This window comes from Clytia hemisphaerica, unplaced genomic scaffold (assembly GCF_902728285.1).
Source record: "Clytia hemisphaerica strain Z4C2 unplaced genomic scaffold, Clytia hemisphaerica genome assembly, whole genome shotgun sequence".
Classification (NCBI taxonomy): Eukaryota; Metazoa; Cnidaria; class Hydrozoa; order Leptothecata; family Clytiidae; genus Clytia; species Clytia hemisphaerica.
Window position 1 is genome coordinate 180,060 of NW_027103900.1, and position 26,142 is coordinate 206,201.

The window sequence follows — 26,142 nt, forward strand, 5'->3', positions numbered from 1 at the left end:
ATGGAATAGTTTTTCCCAAGAAATTATATTTTGGTAAGATCAAATCATCGCATTTGAGAATTCTTTTTTTAAATAACTTTTGAAAGCATACTTTTGGAAATGCTCATAATTCTTTCATTTTAAATTCAATATTTCTTTTATTTTGAAAATCAGCCATGATATCTTGACCCCCTGTTTTGAAAACAAATCACTGATAACTTAAGGTTTATTCAAACAATATTACTTCTGTTGAAACGGGGGACCTTTCCTTTACTGCGCATGTTTTTATAATATTGAATTATTGTAATGTGATTTCAGGTACCAACTTTTTTGTTGAAATCTTTATGTTGCGTCAAAATCTTTATGTATCTTTAAAGTATTTTTTTCATTGAGTGCGATATCTATTTCCACTCAAAACTTATGTCGACTGTCAATACGTTTTTTTATGTCAAGACAGTGCGAATTTTCATATGTTCTCTTTTTTAAAAACAGAAGATGAAAAAGTGAATTATAAAGAAAAATGTTTAACTGATTTTTATTTCGTTTCATTTTCCTTAAATGCATCTGTATATTAAAACGCATTGGACCCAAAAGGGACCCATACCAAAAAGATGAAACCAGTAAAGACAGTGTATTCCAAATGGGAAAGTATAGGGCTTAAGTATTTTCCTCTAGAGCTGAACTGCTATTTCTACTGAAATTTGAAACTCCTGAAGTTACGTAATTTAAAATGACAAAAGCATTCTTTCTTAGAAGAGCTGGTAGGGTAAAATATTTCCCAGAAATGTATTCCGAATGCATTTAATTTTAAGGTCAGGAGAGGTATAAAAAAGTAGAACTTATTGTTATTGAGTCGCTTGGTCATTCAACCTTAAAGGTTTCTGTTTTTTTTAGGGGTTTTGGAGAGAGATGGGTGCTAGCCTATATAATCACCAGAGATCTGCTATGGATGTGAAAAGTGGAAGAGATAGGGAATTAGTGAAAAGGTTCGCTAAACCCTTGTAATCTTTTGTGTCCATCATTAAATAGCAAATAAGAATTTAACAAGCTTTATTATTGTTTTGAATAGATTATTCTATTTACACTCTATTGTCTCTTTGATAGATTTATATTGCACCCTGCCATCTTTTTTTAATGTGGGATTCTAAAACATCTTTTGAAATGGGAATCAGTGTGCACAGTGCCTAATCATACAAACAAAATAAAGTATTGTTTCCATTTTCAACGTCTTGCTGAGTACAAGATCAAAATAAAACAGTGGGGATTTTCTTTTACCCCGTCTGGGATGGTTAATCATAAGAATCATTCATTTTGTTAGGGGTCAAGGCTAAAATACAAATTTTTCTTAGCATCATCCTTTAAGGTTTATTTTTATCTTTTCCGTAAAACCACCATACTCGTAAAACCCCTAGAGTTTTAAAGGCCTTACATAAAAAGTTTCAAGGTTAAAGAAATGAATGAAAACATTTCCCCAGACTTTTTTCAGACATTTTGAAATTGTCATCGAAAGTTCTTATAAAAAGATGTTTCACATCCCGTTTCGTTACAAGAAGTCCTTCCACCCAGAAGGTTTTTCATTTTAATATTATGTCCTCAAATTTAAACCGGACTTTAATGAAAGTTTGTCCCTAAGTGAAACTTGTACCGCCTTTTTGTAATTAATTTCCCCCCTTGTTAACTGTTTGAAGTTGGCTTAAATCTCCACTGTGAACCAACCCAAACAAATTAAGATGAAAGGCTGAAAGATTTCCCTCTCCGTTGATTGACCGCAAAATTATATAAGTATGAATTTCTATGCTTTTGAAATTATTTACTAGTCATAGCTTTCACTAAATGCCCCCACAGAAAGGTCATGTCATGCACTTATAAAGCTTTTAATGCTTTATAAATTAAAGCATAAAAAATAATCCGGAATAATTGATTGATTTAATTATTTATTGATTGGTTGAATAAAAAATCATATTCCATTAACAAAATACTTGAAGAATTCATGCAGCTTGACAATTTAATAAAATTCAAGGAAAAGCTGGAAAAGCTTCTCAAAAACATACTTCGAAAATCATGGTGTCATTATCTTACTGACTTTCACATCTCCTTGTTTGTTTGTTTTTTCTTACAACGATATTTGTCATGATCATTCACTAAATAGACCTTTTCCAATAATGCTGCAGACATCTTAGATTGTAGGCAAAGTATATAGCGGTGAATAAATCAACAAGGTAACCAATCAGAAATAGCTTGCTTATTTTTCATTGGCTGCTATATATTTCAATAATTCTCTTTGCTACTTTGCCTAATAAACAATAGTAAGATGATAAGATGATAAAATTTATCAAAAAGTTCTGCGCCATCTGAAATAGACCAATCCTAGTTAAGGCCCGGGCTCCACTTGCGTACGCTGTGATTGCAGTCAAAAGAAAAATAAAAGAATGTCATTGTGGTCCATTAAAGACGTACAGTCGAAAAGTTCAAATGTGTTTTTTTTTTCAAGTGCATAGTACTTTTTCATGACACAATCTTTTCTCCAAGCTGAAAGGATTGAAGCCATTAAGATATGATTGCAGCGCAGACAATGAAGATACGGCGGGCCTTCAGGAAACTAGACTCTTTGAGCTTTTTAGCTATATACTCTCACTTTAAGGTGTTCCTGTATGACTGTATGTGTGCCTAGTCTAACCACTGTTAAATTGGAGCTATTTCACCAAACTCCTGGAGCGTAAGTTATTTAGGCTATTACAACTGGCATGAAAAAGTTGAACGTGCGCATGCAAAGTTAAACGAATGTAAACAAACTTTTTTCAGGTTTTTAAAATAGATTTACCACACTGAACAAACAGTGAAAACACTCTAAGTGAGGTAAATCTATTTTGAATACCAAAAAAAAAACATTGATTGACATTCAACACATTCAACCACTTTTGGATTCAACTTTTAATACTTATGTGTACTAGTACATTCAACCTTTTTGTACTTTGCCGGTATATTGTCTTACCAAGTTAAGAAGGACTTTCTCGAGTTACGACCATATGATGGTCTTTAAAGCTCAAGAAGCTCTATAAACAATAAAGCTAGTTATTAATATAATAACAGACAAAGATAAATTCGAAAATTACAGTTTGAACAAAAATATCAAGTGTACATTTGAAAACTTGAGCAAACTTCTTTAAAGACTCCAGAAAAAGAATTGAAATCATTGCTGAAATGAACTTCTGACTAAATTACAGTATTTAGTATTCAGTTTCAAAGACAAGAAACAAAATTTGACATACAAAACACTTTTTCATTTTTCCAGTCAAAATGAATCAGCTCATCATCATAACCAGTCTGCCATTTTGTTTGTTTTGATTTGCAGAAGTAATATGTAATCAGATGTAATTCGTGTTATGGTGTAATCACTATACTTTTTCTATAATTTGCATTTATAACACTTGCTTCAGCTTTTCAATCCTAAATCAAAACTAATAAAATGTAATACGCAATAATGGTAATAGCATATAACGTAACATGAAAATATGTATAACATTTACCGCTGTATAATTTACCGCCATATTTTTGCGGAACACTTAATTGGCCGGAAAGCCGATTACGACGCAAACACAAAAACAAAAACAATTCGCAAAAAATCGAGATTCCAGTCCAATATATTGCGTGAAGCTATGAATGCCTCCTCAGTCGCTGCGCTCCTTGCGGGGGCAATTATTCTGTATATAATGTATACATTAATTCTTATAAATTAAATTATTTACATCCAAAAAAACCATGCAAAATTTACCAACTAATTTATTAGTCATTCTTTTTTAGGTATGACCGAAAAGAAAAACACCCCTGCCTCACAGCCCCGGTGGAACTTTTTTCCTCAGTGGGGATAAAAATTCCTATTGAAATCCCAATGGGGATAAAAATTCTATTCGTTAAATAGGTTAAAAAATCCAGTGGGATGGTTTTAGAGTGCAATTTTTAAACATGGAATTTCGAATGGGAACGAAATCAAAGTCAGTTTTCCAGTGGGGCTGAAAGTACAGGGTTTTTTCTCACCGGGGACGAAATTTTTACCAAATTTTCCAGTGGGGCTGGGGTCCCAGCGGGTCAGTGACACATTGGTGTAGAAAACACTTTATTCATTGACTTTTATGGGTTCTAAATATTCAACCTACTAATCAGCATAACCTACTGTATATTCAAGAAAGAACTAAGTGCCCTAAATTGTCTAAAAAATAACATTAAAATTTCATTTTTTCGATTTTCCAAACACCATAGAGTGTTACATTTTAGCACTTCATCTGTTATCTCTCCTAATTTACACATTAAATTACACATCAAAGATTCACACTTCAAATCCTTTGCAATTATTTTGCCGCTTCATCATATATTCTTTTTTGTTTTAACTCGAATTCTCGTATTTATCATCCCAGAAAAATGCAAAATAAGACTCCGATAAAAAACTAACGCCTGGTGCAGGTTGCCAAATTAATTCAAGCCTTCACAATACAAAGCTTCAGTTCGAACAACTGATAAAAAGCTTCTTTTTCCCGGCTTCAGATTCCATTGCATCCTTCGTCGATTTTCCTAGAATCGTCTACACATTATCACTGAAAAAGGAAATAATTCAGGAGGCGGGATGAATTTGAAAACGAGTTTAGTTCGGGTAAACAGTGGCGTTTACAGTGGCGAAGGTGTTTGTTCCAAACTCTACCGCCACTATTTTTTCCCGTAAACCGCCCTGACGCCCTGACTCAGCGCATACAGTATATATTTTCCCGCGTTTACTGACCCTCATAAAACTAACATGAAAATCTTGAATCTATAATCTACTAAAATTCTTAACTTTTAACCGATTCTCAAACAGAAGGTTCTTTTAGATTTTTGTCGAATCTTTCTTGTGTAAAAGAAACATAGCCTTTCGAAAGTGGGTCCATTATTCAGCCATTTTGACGTACTTTAGAGAGTAGCAACCCCTGAAATTGTTAATAGCAACGGCAACAACGATTCTTCTCAGCATTCAATGTATTCCCAGGGTAGGTACACGACGTTGTTTCAACGTTCGTCTAACGTTATATGGACGTTGTAAACGTTAGATAAACATCAAAAAAACGTTGTGTGTCAGCTGGGTTGCTGTCTGTTTTTTTTTTGCTGTGTTTTTGAGAAATGTTTCATTTGAATGATGCTGTGTTGCAGCTTGCAGAAATAGCACGGAAATCATGACAACTTATTTCTCCTAAAACGAAGAGGTTTTTTCTTTGAGTGACATTCTCGTTTTCAAACGATTCAATTTCGTTTTTTGCTTTTCAACTTCTTTAAATTCCATCACTAAAGATATGGGGACAGGTAGTTCCGAAAGTTTCACGTATCTAAAATTGACACCGATAATCTTCGAAATGTCCGTTGTGTATTTTCGCATCTCGTGCGCATGCTTCAGGTCGATTGATTGGATGAAACTTTCAAAATGGTGGATATTATGTTTCCATTGGTCAATTAATTGACGCCATTCTTGACGTAAGCTGGCTTGCTTTTGAAGAAGCATTTCTGAAACGGAAAAAAATAGAATATCGTATTGGGCTTTTCCAGAAAAAATTTAAATTTGGAGGGTGAAGGATATAACACTTTTTAGAAATTTACTCCCCGAACAGCAGATCTGACCCCCGGACAAATATCAGTTGACCTGCTGGACATTCAAAATTAACTCTCAAACCGAGAAAAATTACCCAAACAGAGCAAGTTTACCCCCCGTACAGGGCAAATTTTGTAGATTTTTCACTATCCCCCAGACACTATATCCTCCACCCTCCATACACGAACTCGTTAGAGCCCATTAGAGAATCCTAGCAATAGAAATATATATTTGATTAAATATAATCTTTGATTTATGGGTTTATCCTAGAGGCCTTTTTGTATTTTAAAGTTGCTGTGCAAATAAAAAAATGGCAGCCGAAAGAATAAATGGAATTAACATTAATTTTTTGCCAAAAATCCGTCAAAAATAATTCCAAAAACCCCTTCTATTGGTTTAAAATGACGTAACACTCAGTATAAGCCAATAAGAATGCTTTAATTAATCATCTGTTATACCTGAATCAGTATGTACTTTCATGTTCTCCTTATTTCGCATACGACTTCTACATAATGTGTATATGCATCCAGCCATGAAAAAGACACCAAAACAAGCCCCTAACATCTTCATTACAAAGATAAACATTTTCGAGTTCGGGCTTATCATACTGATGACGTCATCTTCAGGTTTGGACGTACTCTTTTGATCCGAATCTTTGTCATTGGCTAGTGTTTGTAAATTCTAGAAATATAAAGTTCTGCAGTATGAAAAATGATTCCATAATAATTGATTCTTCGTAATTATTTAACTGAAACATCTAAACCAGCAAGGAAAAGCACCTAGATTTCAAGACGAAGGAGTAAAAAATAATCCTCTAAGGAAGCGCATACGTGGTTTGAATTTCATGAAAATTCATCAACCCGAGGAGAACCAGGGACTTTTAGTGGTTCTTCCCCGGTGACAGGGGCCATGTAAAGGGTTTTCGTGCTAGAGAAAGATTGAAGATCTTCTTTGAGCCCTTTTGTGAGGAGATCCAAAATTAATGAGAAAAAAAACAGTAAAAACAAACCCTATCCTTCATATCATTGACAGCTTTTTGCACTAACTCGATCTGATCGAGCGTCGTTTGCGAAATACAACTCTTCAATTTGATGTATTCTCCGTATGGCTTGATTCCGATTTTCTCATTTTTACCGATCGGGGAACGAATCTTGAGTCCGTTTCGGATAATCGGGACACTATAGTATTCAGCAATATACGCATCTATGATGCCGTAACGGAAGTCTCCTCTTTGTAGTTCGGAAACGAGTTCATCATGCGAATGGTAGATGTGATCTAGAAAAATAGATCAATTAAATAAAACGAATTAAAACGCATAAAATCTTAACCCGGCGCTCAGAAGCATTCTCTAGATTTCAGCTACAAAAATTGCACTGTACTAAAAGCTGATCGAAAATCTTTTCTATCATAAGCTAAAGAAAACTGATTATCAATCATAGGAAAAAATTGGTAATCCTAAGCAGCTCACCCTTGACCAAAGATCCCATCATATTTCGTTCAGCCCATTTATACTCGTATGAGCTTTGTACGGCTATCACCTACAGAAATAAAAACGGCATTATTAAGGTACTGAACAATAATAACTGAACTCAATAGGCAAAAGAGGAAAAATAAATACCCCTTAATGATAAAGGGCGGATTCCATTTGCGCGCGACTGCGATCGCACCTTTTAGCTTCAATCCTTTTTGCTTGGAAAAAAGATCACGTCATAAAAATGTAGCGTACGCTTGAAAAAAAGTTGAATACGTTTCAACTTTTTTCAATCGTTACGTCCAGATCGCGCTAATGGAACGGTTTCATTTTTCTTTTGACCAATAAGCGTGGAAGCTTTGATCGAAAAAGTGCGATCCCAGTGCGCGCAAGTGGAGACCGGCCTTAACCTTGAAAGAGCAATATATCAAAAATGAACGATGCATGAAAAGGAATTACGTGATTTCGCATTTTTATTTTCGCGAAAAAGGCTGAAATTTGCGAAAACGCGAAATTAGATCTCGCGAAAAATTAATTTCATCAAAAAAACAAACCTTTCCTTCAGGAACTTTGGTGATTTTTGATTTGATGACGTACGAAGATAGATTAGAAGTCAGATTGCCAACTACGTAACTTGTCAATATTATACCAAGTAATGTCCAAATAACAATGAACACACGACCAAGAAATGTATTGGGCACTTTGTCTCCATATCTAAAAGAGTAATTGGAAAGATTATAGGTTTTAAGGTCTAAATATGTCTTAAAGTTATTATGATATAGAAAGAAAATGCGCTTCTCATGCTAACAGAGCAGAACTTCGCAAAATTTCTCAAAAAAGCGGCGCGGATGGGCAGGAATTTGTTATGTTGGGAGATAGACGTGTAAATGTTGTCCTTTGAAATATGTCTTTCCTTTGACTTCTTTGACTTTTTCTCTCTTTTTTTGAAAATCAAAACTTTAAAGTGCTATAAAAGCTTGTAGCCTTTTGGTACCATTGGAAAGATATTTTAATACTCTTTCTAAAAGCGGTTTATGCCCCTTTAAATCAAGTGGTCAGAGGAGCTATGGCCTCAAGTCTGAGGCTCAGTATTTTGGCTTGTTTTAGACGCATACACGCGTCCCTCGTGGTCTAAGGGTTAAGGTTCATATTTAAATCGTGAAATTGAACAACTTTATAGCAGACCATTCACATTTTTGTGTAATGTACGCAATACGTAGGTTTTTGACTCAATTATTCAAATTTCAGAAAATTATTATTTTCAACGACGAATTACCTTTCCAATGAGGTATATCTCTTTCATACCATACAACTAACTGTGAAATATCCACAGAATTTTTGAACAGGCGTTTTACTTATCTTCCTTTTGACTTCCCATGGTATAGATCAAAGTGAGAAAAGAAACTCGATGAAATAAACAATGACTGGATACTTACCCAACTGTAGTACTTGTGATGAAAGCGAAATAAAATCCTTCAAATAAACCATGCAGTGAGTAGAGAGGAAATCTTTTGTCTTCACCGTCAGTTGGTTCCTGAAATAACGCAATGATCAATATACTTCAAGCGTAAAAACTTTCGCGAAGTCGAAAAATCTCGAAATTTACGGCATTTAATTTCACTTAGGTATATTTTAAGTTGAAAACTCAAGTTTTCGATGCATAAGACCAGTGTTTTGATCATTCAAATGTACCCAGACCACACAATTGATTGACTTTTGTGTAATTTGTCTAATTTGTAGTAAAATTTCTTTCAGAATCTTTTTTTTGCGAGCATAAATAAACTTTCGCAAATTGCCTTTTCAAGAATCTTCAAAGACAATTACTTTCGCGAAAATAGGTAAAATACGTTTTTGCTCGCACGAAAGTTTTTACGCCTTGTAAAGTAAATGATCCCTGTTCTGTTCTATATAATTTTCGCTGAGTCCCTGACAGGGATTGGACAATTGAATGGGTGGGGACATATTTTGAAAATTTCGAGAAAAGTAAAGTTGGAAAATTTCTATGTTTTTAACTGATGATGGTGGTCGATTAACACCGAAAGGTCTATGTCTTCTGTATCAAACTTGATAAAAATGAAAGTGGTCAGGGGGGTCAACCAATTGGAAAAGATTTCGAAGTTGTATCATGAAATGGGACAGCCCTGTAAGACTGCAAAACGTCATAAGTGCCCCGATGAAGGTGCTCAATCTTAAGGAGAATTCATGATATGCACCATTGCAATGTCTTCCACGGACCCAACAGCTGATTGGTTGAAAGTGACGTGACTGATTTTGAGTCACTTACAACCAATCAGCTATTGGGTCCGTGATGTAATGTCAGAAGACATTGCAATTGTGCATATCATGAATATAGTTTAAAATGTGTTTTACCAGAAAAAAAAAGATACATCCAAAAATAGCATTGATCAGCGCATATAACAGAATCAATGGTAGGGTATTGAAAATGCTGTCAATTAAATGTCTTTCTCTTTCTTCTTCCAGCTCTATGGTGGTCGGTGGAACCTCGATGAAGAGAGGTCCAGGACTTTGAATTAATTCAAAGAATTGATTCCCGCCACCACCTGTAATCAAGAAATGTATAAAAATAAGTAATAATTTATGCCAATAGTAAATGAAAATCCAAAGGTTTTTAATATGAAATATTGAAAATGAAGAATTCTAAAACTGGGAAATAACTGAATTCATTTGACTTCCGTTCAAAAGAATTTCTGGAGATTGAAAAAAATGAAATTTAGATTTGGAGTTAAAATACTGCTTTTTCAGGTAGAAGTTCCTTAGTACATTTGAGTAGTAGTTTATCCAATGTTATACCCCTGTGTCATAGACCCGCTGGGAGCCTAGCCCCACTGGAAAGATTGACAAAAATTTCGTCCCCGGTGGGTAAATACCTTTCGAAATACCAATTCGAAATTCAATGTTTAAAAATTGCACTTCAAAACAATTGCCACTGAATTTTTTAACCTTGGAACAAAGGGATTTCTACCCCCATTGGGATTTCAATAGGAATTGTTACCCACACTGAGAAAAAAGTTCCAACGGGGCTGTGAGACAGGGGTGTAATGTTACTCTAATTTACCTTTCTCAAATTTTGGAAACAAGAAACTTGGAGATCCTTGAAGTTGAAGGCGTGTATCTATCGCAGACAAATTGGCTACTCGTACTTTTTTGTAGACTACCTTGATACTCTCGTTGAAACTAGTGCATGTAAGAGCACATTGGACAATACTTTGACTTGCCACACCGGTAATCAAACCATCCGGGTCTGTTTGGCTATTACCGGTTGTATAAACATACGGAGGTAACTCGTAATAGTTGATCTCGATAATTGGTCCAGGAATGCGACAGGTTGCTGTAAGATGAAAATACTGAAATTAATGAAATCAAAATGACTCAGCGAGATAAAGCTTTTGAAATAGGACTATCTAAACCATCAACAACTTTTCGAACGATACAGTCCAAGAATGTGAAAGTTTTGAAGAAAACTTTTGCTGCATTTTACAAACGTGACAGACTAATAATATCCATCAAGCATTCAGGAGATACCGAAAGATAATTTAGAAAATCTGTGATAGTAAGTAAGTCTGTGACCGCAGTCGGAGGCGACCCGAAGCCTTCTCTTTCGATAGTTATCTACCCGAAGGTAGGGGAGGGCACCACTCTTTCTCCCTGGATTGTTCCACTTACCATTGATCCTTCTTTTAATACTGAGCATCAAGCAGAGAGGCATCAACGTATCATTTTTTGGGAATCTTTGGTATGTAAACTGTGGTAAAAAGTTGATAAAAGCTACGTACCAACTCTAATGGCATCTGATTTACGACCTATACCATAACCAGTTTTGCCAGCAACTTGTACTTTGTACATACCATACACCTCCAAACCTGCTAAAACTATCCACCTCTGGTCGACGTTGGGAGAGAAAATTTCAACTTCCTCACGTATGACGTCATTACCAGCCAATGAGATGAGGCGGTAATAGATGAAGTAACCTGCAGGGATGCCATTCCATTGGTCAATGGTTGACCACGTGACATTAATACTGCTTGGTGATTGGTAGTTGTCAGCTGTTACTATGGGTCCTGTGGCAGGAACTGGAAAAAAGTGAAGAACAGTAAACAGGCAACAATACCACATTCTAAAGCGCTACGATTTTGCGGCGTCCCGATAAGAATGAACCTATTCTATTAGTTGTACACGACATTATTCTCAAACTTAACCGATGGAAAAACTTCATTCCGCTTCAGTACGATTAAGGAATCGCAATTTGTGAATATTATCGAAGGTCATTTTATGATATAAAGTTAATTTTGAAACAAGACGAGATGAGACAAAGAAGCAAATATTTGAGGAGGAGGGACAGATGTGGAACTTAAAGATCAGTCTCCCAGTTTCAAATTTTCTTTAAAGGTGGTCTCGATATAACACTCTAAACCTTTAGCGATCTACCGAACAAGTTTGAGAATCGTTGAACTACAATCAGGGACAAAATACTTGGCACAAAAGGGAAATTCACCGGGGTGTTTTGAAACCACAATCGATTTGTAAGTGCTCTAAAGTAGGTTCGAAGGGTAGAGTTTTAACTCTGAGTTTTAACGCTAGACTTAAGACTTAGGACCTTAGGATCTGAGGATCGAAAAGTTTAAAACTGGTCCAGTAGGGCTTGAAATATAGCCTAGAAACCAATAAATCCCTCCCAGATCGAAATAATCGATGAAATCAAGTTGAGGGCCTGAAATTGACATTCTCGCTCGAACTTCAATTTTCAAAAAATGGTAAATTAGCCAAAAGTGCAAATATATTATGGCACGGATTGTAGCAAGATGTCAACTTTACAATGATAGAAAAACCGACACTGCTTTGCTTACAATATTCGCCCGACTTGCAAGTGATAGCCTGTGTTCTATTTCCTTCGCCTGCTTTCGTCCAGGCTGTGATCCAAACTAAATAAGATGTAAAAAATTCCAATCGAGTGATAAACAAATAATTTTTATCAGGGTCTTCTTGAACTTCGTAAGAGATCGGATTTGATTGGTTCCCTTTGATTTGGTAATAGATTCGATAATGTGTCCGAGTGCCACGCGTATAGGCTAGTGAAGAATGAATCCAGTTTACATCGAAGGAGTATGGTCCATTAACTTGACATTTGACATCGAATGCTGAGTAAAGAGGTACTGAAACGATAAAATAGAACGTAGACAGATAAGAAGTTAAACAAATTTTAGTTTGAAAATGCTAGACTTTATTAGTTCGAATTAACCGTAATTTGCCTTACCAGACGTCACGACTTTTTTCTGTGCAATAGCGTCTATACCACTTTGCTACTTTTTCAAATGTTTAAAACCTAGTTTTTCGGGCTCTAAACATTCGATTTTTTATGATACTTTATAAACTTTCGAAACTTATGTAGTAGGGAAAATTGAATTTGCTTTAAAAAACTTGAAAGATATCTGTTTTCAAAATAATCAAAGTGAATAAAAAATTCCGGTTTTTGGTGAGGTACTCTCTTTCACCATGAGCTTCTCTCTTTGACGGGTAACGAAAATTAGCCAAAAAAGATTCGAAAATCGAAATTATAAGATGCAGCAGTTCACTAAGTTTTTTTAATTCTATCAGGCTTGTCAAAATTTGCTTGTATACATATCGCTTGAAAGGCTAACAGGCAGAAAGTTAGAGAATGTATTTCGAGGTTTTGTTTTGGTGATGGAAGGTTTTCACCTTGAATAGAATAGAAGAGTGTATGTTTATCATTGCGGGTTCTGTTTTTGAATTAAAATTAGATCTTCGACTTGCAACCTGACTAATATCTTCTGATAAAATGAAAATAGCAAGCTTGAAAAGTCTGTTTACGTAGGTATTTCTATAGGACTAACAAATATGGAACAACCAAAACTAGAATTTTTAGAAGAATATTAGTTGGTTGACTTAGAGACGATGTTGTCGGCTTTCTTTGTGAAAAAAAAACGAACCAAAAAAAAACTTCAAAGAAGATTACATAAAATTTTATTATCGTTATTCCAAATCAAGCAAAGAAAAGTTTATTTTGCAAAACTATAGATTTCATGCTAACATTCGTTGCTAGAAAACATTCGTTAAAAGAAATTCGTTTACTATAGATACACACCTTTCTCATAGACCCGGTAAGATTTGTTCCGCCAGTGGAGGTAAAATATCGGACCGAAACTCGATAGTGGATTGATTTTCCCATGCTTTTTATGGCTGGGGATATAAATTCGATTGTATTCAAGTCAAAGAGTTCAGTGGGGATTTAAAAATAGCACAATATTTTGCAGTGAAGATTTTCGTAAAGGGACGATATTTTGGTCGAATTTTCCGGGTCTGCGAGAAGGGGGTCTAAACCAGAAAGACTTGACTTTATTAAGAGGTTTTTATGATTTCTAACATATCAATATCTCTTCATAGTATAAGAAAGCCTACGGACTTTATATGAAAATGGATACAGTCGAGTTTTCATGACTCGAACCTCTATAACTCGAATATCTCCTTAACTCGAACAAGTTTCTTTCTCGTCCCTTCAGTTGACATATAAATGTCTTATAAACCTTACTCCATAACTCGAAATTTCCTTAACAAGAAAAAATTTGTTTTCCCGTGCGTGTTCGAGTTATGGAGACTCCACATCATAAAGAAAAGACTTACCCCCGTCATCGGTTTTGACAACCACACCAGGCGTATGTACACCAACGAATTTTGTGTTCAACGAAACATTGACATGGTATTCTGTGTTTCCATTCAACCCATCTATAACCAGTTCATTCTCTGATGACCCGTATCGATTATAGGTGTACACTTTACTGTAAAAAGAAGATATCAAATATAATCTATTACCATTCTCCCGAACCGAGAAAATCTCAGAATCTCAGTGACTTACCGTAGATACGGTTTGGGTACGATTTTCAGGCTTCTTAAATTACACTTTAAGGGCCGTAACGAGAGAAAAGGAACTGTAGGTTTGTAAAAGTAAGAGAAACTGACTGACTATTTTTGCCGTAGAATGGACTAAAATTTTCAAGAAAATTCTTGGTTCTTTGCAAAATTTGCACAAAATTGGCTAAATTTTATCTGCACTGTCAGGGTCCAACTTTGAGACTGAAAAATGAAATTTTCGTCCGCTCATAAAACCCTAATATCCCCTACGAGCTCACGAGATATGCATTATAATGGTATGAAAATATGAATATATAGTTACTTACATTCCATCAACCCAAAGATTATCAGTTAAGGAGCGATTCCAGGTACAACACGTCGTACTATTCAAGAAAGTCGTGTTATTTAACGAAAAATGTGTTGAATTAGAACCTCCATTCGTTGAGTTGGTATTATTCATTGTATTTTGATTCTGAAAAGAAAAAATTAAGACTATTTGAAATTTCTGAAAGTGGGTTCTTACACGGTTCTTACGTTAAAATTGAATTGGTCCTTATTTTTCACTTGCTAAAAGTCAAAAAACTATCTCGACTTGGAAAAAGAGTTTAGCAAAATGATCAGGAAATTTTCCTCAGGATCATTGAAGGAACTACAGGCGCAATATCTCGAACCATCTATTTATTTACCTTTATTCCTTTAAAGCAAGCTTACCTGATTTAGAGCACGTCGTTTGCGAGATTTCAATTCAGATACTTTGTGTCCAATGAGGAAGTCTTCCGGTTTATATACCGGACTAACGTAAACGGTATAACCCCGGAAAATACCCGGTAACGCCGGAGGAGCAGGGAATGAAATGATGAGGTTAGTTGTATTGAGGGAAGGTTCTATTTGTGTGACTTCAGGCACTTCCTCCGGTGCTAGAAAAATAGAAATATTCATGAAAATGATCTGATGTTAGTTCTAGGATGAAATGGTTTCCTTCATAGTTCTATAATAGCAATTGTATGATGACATTGGGTTTAGCAGTATACCTTATCGGGGAAAAAATGTCGGGGGAAAGTGACGAAAATTTTGAGGGGGTGACGAAATTTTCCCCCTACGAATTTTTTCCCGATATTTTATCACCCGACCAAAACTTTTACCTGATTTTTTAAACTCCAACCAAAATCAAACCAAATCTAAATTCTCTACACCTTTATTAACCGAAATTAGTGCTTTAAACGTCGAATTACAAGATCTTTTTTCGAGCTAGTGAAGGAAACCATTTCATTTGGACAATTTAGTTGGGTGAAAGTGACTAAATTGTAAATTTTGTCGGGGAAAAGTGACGAATTTACATGAAAAAAACTATTTCAAGGATGTTCACAGCCTAACAATGAAAATGTAAGTATCTTCCAATATAGCTTATAGGAATGTCAGTCTTTTACACAAGTGTCATTAAGGGAAAAATAATCCTTCTCTAAAAGCATGACAGGTGACAAATCTGTACCAGAATTCTTTTTCTTCCTTCTGAGAAGGGAAACTTAGAATTTCAATTTTTACTTTTGGTGTCCCTACCTAATAGATTATAAATAAAAATTATAAAGAATACAATATCAGACCTGCTTCTTCCGTTCTGCAAAATAAACTTGATCTTGGACCCTTCTCTACTCGATTGTATCCTGCTATTTGTATTTTGTATATGGTGTAATATTCTAATCCCGTAAACTCGTGCGTGAAATTGTTTGAGCGAGCAAAACTAAAACTGAGCAAAAATGAAAAATAGAAAAAATAAAATGATCGAACGGATCAAATTGAATCAAATTTAATTGAAAAAATCAATTCAAATACCCTCGGAGTTTTTAAAGATTCTTATCCGAAGTTATGTAAGCCATAACTTTCAAAAAACCCTTTTTTCAAACCATAAAACATGGTTCTTCAAACATTTTTTGTTGAATAGTTTGCGTGGCATTTTCCAATATTTGTTGCACAATGTTTGACAGTTTGCTCCCAACTTTAGATGATTTTCACATAAACATTTTGGCTTCAAATCAGAGTCCGTCCCAATATGACCTCGATAATGTTTTTTTACAATCACTTTATTTTCATAATGGAAAGGAACAGTTTTTAACTGAAAATGGATGGATTTTAAAATAAAGCAATTTTAGTACCTTAAAGATTTAGTTTTGACAGTTTCATTAGTTTCATTTTTGATGACCCATATAGTGAAGCCTTCGCTTGAACCACTCCAATCGACCACGGATAGATCCTCCCATTCAACTATCAAAGACGTGGAACTTGTATTGTACGCGTTGCTGATAGGGAAATCTTTTGGTGCTGAAAAAGATCGAAATGCGAAAAGTTTAAGTTTTAGATTCTGTTGTATTGTAACAAACTCTACAATAGTTTTTGGTGATACACAGCGAACATATGACATTAATCTGATTAGAGTGTTCAGTCATTCCGTAAAAGCAAGTTTTCTTCTTTCTTTATACTCGTGTCTAAAATCTTTTGAAATGAATGTAAAGACTTTGAGATTTTCGTTCCGTCCCTATGATGAGCATCAAACCAGTTAATATGATTCTACAGGTCATTGTCTTCGCACTCTGAGTGAAAAAAGAGGAGATCAGTGGGCTCTTGCCGATTCGGGTTCCCATTCGCCAAAATGGTCAAACTTCTTTTCTGCAATTCAAATTTTTCCGTGGATCAAGCAAAAAGGCTCCTCATTCAAATTTGAATTAGCTAGAATTAACTTACGATTTCCTGCCGTCCGAACAGACGTCCAATTAATCTGTGGATAGGAGAATCCATCTCCAGGACCGGTGAAGGCCAAGATATCAATCCAGTAATCCGAAAAATAAACCAGATTCTCAAACATTATCACGTGATTCGCCCCAGTCTCGTTGAATGTCTTTTCGTCAACGAGAGCTTTGTTTTGGTCATAGCAGAATATCTTGTAACCTAAGATGATTCCCTGACGATCGAGAGTAGGGACATCACCCCATTTGATGGTTATATTGGCGATTCCCAAGTGATCGATTGTCAGATTATTGGCGATTGCTTGAACGTCCAAAGGTGGAGCTGTCGGAGCTGTTAGAAATAAACAGAGCCTATTTTAAAAGAGCAGATTTTGCCATTTGAAATTATCTCCTATTTAGAAAAAAAAATGTTCAAAATATTGTTAGGGAAAATCCACTCTATCCAGTTGTTTTGAACTATCTACCCTCTTAAATTATTCTCAACGAACTACAAGAATCAATCGGAAAACCCTCTAAGTCATTACTTTTACGTTAATAGCCCAGTAATCTAGAACTTTTAGGCTATCTTTCCATTATTTTTACAGGGTCCGCGGCTATGAACTGAGCGGAACATGGGAAGGAGAGGGGATTTGAGCCGCGAAACCCTGGTGCTGGCGAACAAGTGTCAAGTCAACCCTCTTCTACTTACTTGACTGATCGGTCATGGAAGAGCTTTCCAGGGAGGCTGGGCCCGAGTGATCTTCATTGGTTACTTGGACAGTGAAATGGTAGACAGTATATGAAAGTAAGTTACAAATTGTTTCATTGTTTGTGATGTTCACGTCCCTTGTTCCAATCTACAAAAGAAAAGAATCATAAATGCAGTAAAATTTCTTTAGGTTACACCTCTATGACTCGAAACTCAAATATGTTTTTGGTCCCTTCCGTTAACAATGCCTTATGAAACATACTCCATATTTTGAATTTTCCTTAACTCGAAGAAATTTGTATTCCCCGTGCGTGTTCGAGTTATGGAGACTCCACTTTATTCTCGGGTTGTAAAAGTTAAAGATAATAATTTCTTCTATGATATAACAAACCAACAAAGCAGACTTAACAAAAGTAAATCTCAAAATATTTGCTCGCGCTGCGGTAAATTTTTTTTCCGTCAGCGGACGCAGACCTGCTGATTTAGCGGCTGAATACCTGAATTAACGGCCGAAAACCTAAATCAACGGCCAAAGACCTGATTAAGCAAGTCACCGGCCGAATACCTGATAGATAAGTTAGGGCCAGTTAAACTAGCTTGAACCACTCGGCAATGCATCAGTTGCGATGGTCCAGTGGTTAGTGCAGTAGTGTCAAAGACGAAAGATGGGCAGTTCGAAACGAGTTATTGGCATTAATTTTCATTCTTTTTAGTTTAAAATCTTTTAACTTAATTGGTTTCCAATACTATTTCCCATTGAAACCTCTTGATTGAATTTATAAAAAATATTTATAACAAATTTCCACAATTCATTTTCTCCAGGTCTTCGGTCGTTAAAAAAGGTATTCGACCGCTACATCAAGTCTTCGGTTTTTAATTTAAGTCTTCGGTTTTTAATTCAGGTCTTCGGCCGCTAAATCAGGTCTGTGTCCGTTTATTCAGGTCTAGGAAGCTGTTTTCTATATATTAATAGTGGTAGTCTGTATGTCGTTTTGTCGTCTTTCTTTCTTTCTGTCTGTGCTACTTTCGTTTTCGCACGCAATGTTTTTGTTCTTCCAAAAGATGACTTTTATTTTGTTCTTGCTCCACAAATGTTTTAAATCAGATTCGCGCCGTTTTATAAAGACTTTGTTTTGATTGATAGATTACACTTTTTCTTATTTTTTCTTTCTTTTCTTTTGTTTTATGTTTTCGAATGTAATTAACGACCTTATTTGATTTGAGACATTCGAATTCTTTTCAAAACAAAAGAAATCTTTTAAACAGAACTTCTGTTATGAAGAAAAGGACAAATATAAAATAAAAAACAAGAATCACATAACAAGTTTGTTACCCGGGGGGGGGGGGGGGGGTACTAGGGCAAAATGGGTTACGGGGATGCTCCGCTGGTCAGGGTACCTTTTTTAACCTCCACGAGTCCCAGGTAGGGTCGCAAAAACACCAAAATAGAAAAATTAGTCCCTCGTAGGGTGCCTATTTTTGGAAAATTCGGGGAAAAAGTAGGAAATTTGAGAAAATTTTGGAATTTCAGTCCCATTCAGGGTCACTTTTTTCGCAAATTTCAAGTCCCACGTAGGGTCCATTTTTCGAACCTCGGCGGAGCACCCCCGTCGGTCGACAAGGGTAGTACCCCCCCGGGGTTTGTTAGAACAACAGCAACATTAAAAATACATTCAAAAGGCGGTAAAAGCTAGAATTCTTTCTTCGTAAAAAGGGACCTTTAAACATGTATGTCGATAATTATTTTGCTGTAAATCTAAGTCATTGTTGAATTTGAAAAATTATTGAAGTTATGACGAAGTTATTCTTTAAAAAGCAACATAAAATTGCGCTATCTATCACGCTTTTTTGTCTGTATGTCCTATCTGCCTTCCGGGGGACTATGGTTGCGAGCTGACTTTCGGCCCTGCCCCTCGGACCCTTAGCAGAATAAGGAAGAGAAGAAACAAGGGAAATTGTGTGAATTTTAATTCACTTTTTGGAACTAATTTGACCAAATTTCTATCTATCAAAAAGTTGAAATTTTCCTATTTTTCCAATTCTTAGTGGGACTGAAGTTTGATTTTGCGATTTTTCAAACTGCCATGTTTCAAAAAAGGCACCCTTAAGGCCGGTATATACCCATACCCATACCCTTCTCTTGCCTAAGTATCCTCTCCCCCGGGCTGCCTTTTTTCGACGAATCGCGTGTCATGTCTATTATTTCACTCCGCTTATGTTGACATCAAAGTTTTCCTAAACATCAAGAACTACGGCAAATATAACGCGAGCGAAGCGAGAAAAAAATCTAATTGCAGAACCGTCTCGGACGTCGCTGGTCGCCGGTATGGTGTAATTTGGGAATGACGCCCTTTCTGTTTTCTGATCATTTTTGCCACAAAAATCTTTTTCAAAATATGGTTAAAAGATACGTCACCCGGGAGGGATAGAGTCAAACTTTGAAGAAAATTCTTCCCTTTAATTTTGATTTCATCGTGTTTATAAGCCACCTTCCTAACATCTCAAAGGACTTTAAATGCGTTAGCAAACAGCTAAACCGGCGTGCGACGCCGGGTACCGGCTAGTTTTCTTTAAAGTAGTTAAGGATTCAAGCAAAGTTATGCGATACATCAATCGATCTCCTTTAATGTTCTATTAGCGCAGAGTAGATGGATCTACAATCATGGACAAAATATTGGAGACAAAGGGGGTTCCCCTCTGAAATTTTAAACACCACAAATGATCTTTAAGCGTGGTAACTACAGTTAGAAAGTAGAGTATTAACTCTGAGTTTAACACGAGACTTAAGACTTAGGACCTTAGGATCTCAGGATTTAAAAGCTCGTCAAATTTGCTCCAATAAGGCTTGAAATATAGCCTAGAAGCCACCGAACCCATCCGAAATCGAAACGTTCAATGAAAGAAAGTTAAAGTTCTAAAATAACAATTCTCACCCGAACTTAAAATTCTGAAAAACGTTAACATACACTAAAATTTCAATACATTCCGACCATGATTGTAGAACTTTATACTTAGGTCTTTTCCATGGAGTAACTAGCCCAGCTGGCACACAACGTTTTTTCGACGTTTATCTAACGTTCATAACATCCATATAACGTTAGATGAACGTTGAAACAACGTTGTGTGCCAGCTTGGAGTTCTAGATAAGTAGTTAGAGATCAGTTAGAATTACCAATGTTCCATTGCGCAAAGTGGTGATCTTATAACCAATCAAATAGCCTTTCAGATCATTCTCATTGATGGATGTCCATTGCAATTCAACACACTGATGATCGACCATGGTTGAACTCAATGTAGGTGCAGCAACAGGAACTAAAAGAAACGCATAAAGTGATGATAAATTTTGGTCTCAAGAAGAAGGTAGCATTTTTTCTTAAATCAAGTACAACCTGTACTTTAAAAAATTCGAAAACATTTATTTGATATAAAAATTATATATTGGGCATATATCACTTCAACGTCTTCTGATATTATGCACTACGGACTCAACAGCTGATTGGTTGAAAGTAAAGTATTGATTGATTTAACGTTACCACTTACAACCAATCAGTTGTTGGGTTTATTACGCACGGAGCGAGCGTTAGCGAGCGGAGTGCGACTCTTTTGGCAAAAACGCGGGAAAAAAAAGCTGATATGCGGAGTGATAAAATCGATTTTTACCCTTTTTCAGCCTCGTTTCCATTCAGACTTTCGTCGTCGTGTGCAACTGTCTTAAGTCCCAATAAGGAGAATTATCGCCTGTACCCGACTGTCTGTTGGAAGCATTACGTAATGGATTTTTTCCAAATCGAGCCCCGGCGTGAAAAACAGTAGGATGTTTTTCATACGACGATGAATACGTCATTTCTTCCAGAAACGTCGCTGGAAAATATAAGTATCCTTTTCTCGATCGGGAAACGTCGCTCGGTTCGGAAGCGTATTGTTGATCGGACCATACTGCCTTTTAACAGTCAAAACAAAGATGGCGGCAAAATAAACAACTGGTTGCTACCGCTCTTTCGCCATTTTTCTTTGTTTTTTATGCTTTAATGAGTTGAATTGGATCATGATTTTTGTGTGATTGTTACAAGAAATGGTTGATGATGAAGTTTTCTTATTATTCCTTCCTGAATTTGATGTTTCGTTTGGTTTGGCATGAGAGATTGATGCAATCTCTTCTTGAAAAACAGGATATTTTATCCGGTCGATATTTTATCAACTTTCACAACAAACTAACTTCAATTTTGCCCATATATTTACACAAATTCTAACAAGGCAGTTGACTGAATATTTATGGATAAATCTGACCATGCTATATTTGAAAAATTAAATACTTGTGTGACATCAAAAAAATTTGAACTCACTACTTTTTTATGATGGTCAGATGGTAGATGCGACACCCAAGGAAATGGTTGTGGTTGGATATGAACTGGTTAGCTTTAATGTAAAAATTTAAACCCAGAGCAAAATTTACTGATTGATGATTGATGTTTTAAAAATGCAACGTGGAAAACTTTTGGTTGTGAATTTGGACATTTTCTTGCATGTGCGTTTAAAACGTGGAAATTCTTGCTGTGAATTTGGACATTTTCTTCTACGTGCATTTTAAACGTGGAAAACTTTTGGTTATGAATTTGGACATTTTCTTCCACGTGCGTTTAAAACGTGGAAAACTTTTGGTTGTGAGTTTGGACATTTTTTTGCACGTGTGTTTTTTAAAACGTGGAAACTTTTGATGTGAATTTGGATATTTTCTTCCACGTGCATTTTAAACGTGGAAAACCTTTGGTTGTGAATTTGGACATTTTCCTCCACATGCGCTTAAAACGTGGAAAACTTTTGGTTGTGAATTTGGATATTTCTTCCATGTGCGTTTAAAACGTGGAAATTTTTGCTGTGAATTTGGACATTTTCTTTCACGTGCTTTTAAAACGTGGAAATTTTTGCTGTGAACTTGGACATTTTTTCCTCTTGCGTTTAAAATGTGGAAAATGTTTGTCTTTAACTTGACATTTTCTTCCACATGCATTTAAAAAATGTAGAAAAATTTGGCTGTCAGGCAAAATTAAAAAAAAATGTAGTGTTTCCGGAATGCGGGTGAAGGAAAAAAGCTTTGATGCGGCCGGCCAGAAAAAATTTTTTATTTGATTTTTTTGATGACTTTAATAATATATAAGATCATTGAAATAGAACTTTAACAATAACTTTTATGTACAAACAGTATGAAGTAAGCCCTGAATATACTAATGTATCAACTACTAACTAACAAACAATTCGTGATCTACAAGTGGGAATATCTAACCAAACTACTTTTATAGCTTAAATGCTCCAACTTGATTTTTTTTATAATGAACTATACTGTATATAGATGAACCCATGGCTGTGGCCAGATCAGAAAATTATTATTTTTCACCCGGTTGGTTTCCAGAAACGCTACATTTTTTTATTTTTGCCTCAATTGAAAATTTTTTCAAGCAATATTCTGGCATGAAGACTTTTTTTTCTTTTTGGAAATTTTGGAAATTATGATAGCCAATTATGTGACATTTTTTGCATTTGCAGCATGCTTTTGAAAATTACAAAATGCCTTCTGCTAGGGGAATTTTTTCCTTTCGGCGTTCTTTCAGATTATGAAAATGTTTCCCAGTATAAATGAGATTATTTTTCTTCTTTTGCATTACACTTTTTGGTCAGCCTAAGCTGAGCATTCAAATAGGTAAAATTTTCTTCCACCATAAGACGGCAAAAAAAAAATCCGATTTTCCGATCTCACTTTGATTTCTAAACTTCCTTCCGATCGGGTTAACTTTTTGGGTACTTTTAGCGCGCGTTGTTTTTACAGATCATAATGTAGTTTCAAGATGGCGACTCAAGCGATAGTCAGATGTGATAAGTCAGTACCAAAGTATTTCCAGTGTAAATCTGTTGCAAGCTTCAAGCTTCAATTTCTGTCATTTATTTTTTTAACTCAGCAAATCAAACACATGATTTTCATCAAGGGGATTCTTTTTCTACATCCTTTGAAGGTTTAAAGCCGTTTGCTCAAGTTTTTGTTTATGTTGAATTTTCTGATACTTTTTATATAGTTTTTGCAATAAAAACATATTTTTCTTGTTTGCCTCTAGGGGGATTGATGGTGTTATAGTGTTATTGGAATTTGATAAAGTTTAAAAAAGTACAGCTACTGTATGAATTTGATATAAAGACTGGATGCAATCGTGCTTTTTTGGACTTGGACGTGTTTGTGATAAAGGCGAATCGCAAAAAACTGTTTGGTTCCCGTCATTTCTACTTTAAAAAGTGGGAGTCGTTTAGCCGGTCAGTCGAAAATATTTTTCTGTTAAGAAGCAGCTATACATCTTGTTGAAAGGGAATAGACCTTTTTTCAAAGAGGACGTCCTGTTGAATAATTATGTAGTCCAGCCTTAAAAACAATGATAGAGCCATGCATAAATTACTGTATCATGCATATTGTAATAATTATGCATGGTTTTATCATTGTTTTTCTGCTGGACTACATAATTATTCAACAGGGTGGCCTCTTTGAAAAAAGGTCTATTTGTGTGGACTGATCCGAATTTTAAAATTGAGAAACCGTGGATAAACTGGTGTTTTCGGTTTACTCTCCATTGGCATGCGGCTCTCTACTTCGATTTGAAAACTTTTAAACACAGAGCGTGCAGAGGTCGACAGTGGAAATCCAGCAAAGCAGCGGAAAAGCTTTCAGACTCTCCAGCTCTACCTGTTGACCGTAAATCAGATGACGGGAACCAAATGATGACATCACATCTCCTATTATTGGACTTGCAAAATTATCACAAATGGTCTTTGGAATTTGATCATTTATATTAATATTAATATATACAGTTCTTGTTGAAAATGATCAAACTATTTTTCACACAGTTCCGGACGCAGATTGTGTTTTTCTAACCTTTTCTAACCTTGGCGCACATTTTGACTGAACGATGGAATGGAATGAATGGCGATAACAGTTTATACATATCTCTTATCATGTTTATCAGACTTGTAGTTGCTACACCGCTGCCCTGTTGAATTTATTTATTATTGTTGTGTGTTTATTCCGCCAAGGCGGTAAATCAATCGCCCAAATTCATAGACCAATCAAAAGCGAGTTTAAAACAAAACGGGGAAAAAATGAGCTTCCCCGCATAGTTATGAATTTTAAGTTTTGCTTTCGTTTATCATTTGCGACCAGCAAAGTCTTCAAGATGGTTGTGTGCATGTTGTGTAACTTGGCGGTACTAAACTACAAAATTTATTTACCCAGACCAGACTGGAGGGGCCATCCATATAGTACGTACACAGTGAAGGGGGGAGAGGGGGTTTAGCAAAAGCGTACATCTATTGTTTAAACAAAGTCATTTCTATTGTTCTCTGCGTACAAGGGGGGAGGGGGTGTCAAATATTTGGAAAATCTTTGCGTACGTACATATGGACAATGCTAGAAGAAGTATACTTTGAGCTTCTCGTGGGGGGGGGGGGGTTGGAGGAGCTCTCAGGCTTGTTTACATAATTTTAAATCAAGTTATCAAATGTTTCACATTTTGTAGATTATTCAACATATTTAGTCTACTCTGTTTCAGTGCATCTCTTACATCTGTTAACCCACTTATTAAAGCTATCTAGCTAAGCTCTATTGGCTGACCTTCCAGCCTCGGCTGGTTTATTTTATATAAGAACCAGTAAAATTTTTCTGAGCCTCGACTGTTCTTCTTTTTTTTTCACTTTAAGCTTCTATCATGTTCTTATTAATAGGATGTAAGTCAGGTACTTTAGAAATCATACCCAATTTTTATTACTTTGACCCCTAAATTGATTGAAATTGAGTAGTTTCAGGCTCAGCATTTTTCTTCAATTGTTCTTATTTTTTGGCGATTTTGAGCCTTATAAAAGTCTTATAAAATTGTTCTTATATTAAAAAAGTGTATGTTTGAAATTATGAAATTGTTTCCCTGTTTTGAAAGTTTTTTACTTTTTGACATGCATTTCAAAAAATATAACTTTTGGATGCTATAATTTTTTACCCTTTTTTTCAATATTTTTTATATTTTACCTTTTCTCCAATATTTTATATATTAAACCTTTTTTCCAATATTTTATATATGAAAGTATATGCAAAATATTTCATCTATTTTGAAAATATAAATTTTCCTTTGGTTTTCTTATTGTAAAATATTCTCAATTTTTGATGAACAAGATCAATTTTTGTAGATATACATTAGCCCCTGATTTAAGAAAACGAGAAAAGAGAAAAAGTATTTTAGTTTGAAATTTTAAGATATTTGAGTTAAAAAAACTTCAAAAAAGCAGTTTGTTTTGAAAATAAAATATAAACTTTCTTTTGGTTCACCAGAGTTTGTACATGTTTAAAATGCATTAATAGAAATTTTCCTTGCTCCCGTGACGATCATGAAAATTACCAAAAAAGGTTTGTTCACCATGCAAATATCGCGAAAATAGCCCAAATCATGCCTCGAATTATTTCCCGATCACGCATCACGCAATCGGCTGGGTACAACTTTTTAAAATTTTATCATAAAATGGCTAACTTTCTCATTCCCGGGAAAACATACCTGCCCCGTCTCCGGGATCTTTTTTCTTCTAGGCGTCTCCGGCTAAAATCGGTGTTAAATCTACTTTTGTGGCGTTTTGGTCCTTTTCTTTTACACTAGCAATCGGAAAGTTTCGCTGGGAATAAGGAAGTTCTACGGTATGTAGTGTAAAAAACCTTTCGCTTGCGAACACGAGATTTTCGTATCGTGCGTAACCCCTT

General features: G+C 35.5%; 1 protein-coding gene across 1 annotated transcript in view; it reads right to left on the reverse strand.

The window, feature by feature from the left end:
• Window positions 1-5,183: 5,183 nt before the first annotated feature.
• The window catches only part of LOC136808789 (uncharacterized), a 54,899-nt gene continuing 33,940 nt past the window's right edge, over window positions 5,184-26,142 (reverse strand). Inside the window, exons 16-33 of the mRNA XM_067065328.1 lie at window positions 20,542-20,681; window positions 17,370-17,517; window positions 16,680-17,012; window positions 16,094-16,259; window positions 15,545-15,687; window positions 14,655-14,860; window positions 14,270-14,415; window positions 13,716-13,870; window positions 11,924-12,229; window positions 10,853-11,149; window positions 10,135-10,407; window positions 9,429-9,619; window positions 8,495-8,592; window positions 7,613-7,772; window positions 7,056-7,125; window positions 6,597-6,862; window positions 6,046-6,268; window positions 5,184-5,502 (exon numbers count right to left, since the gene is read on the reverse strand). Of these exons, the coding sequence (XP_066921429.1) occupies window positions 5,195-5,502; window positions 6,046-6,268; window positions 6,597-6,862; window positions 7,056-7,125; window positions 7,613-7,772; window positions 8,495-8,592; window positions 9,429-9,619; window positions 10,135-10,407; window positions 10,853-11,149; window positions 11,924-12,229; window positions 13,716-13,870; window positions 14,270-14,415; window positions 14,655-14,860; window positions 15,545-15,687; window positions 16,094-16,259; window positions 16,680-17,012; window positions 17,370-17,517; window positions 20,542-20,681 (3,629 nt within the window). The 3' untranslated portion in view covers window positions 5,184-5,194. The remainder of the gene's footprint in view (window positions 5,503-6,045; window positions 6,269-6,596; window positions 6,863-7,055; window positions 7,126-7,612; window positions 7,773-8,494; window positions 8,593-9,428; window positions 9,620-10,134; window positions 10,408-10,852; window positions 11,150-11,923; window positions 12,230-13,715; window positions 13,871-14,269; window positions 14,416-14,654; window positions 14,861-15,544; window positions 15,688-16,093; window positions 16,260-16,679; window positions 17,013-17,369; window positions 17,518-20,541; window positions 20,682-26,142) is intronic.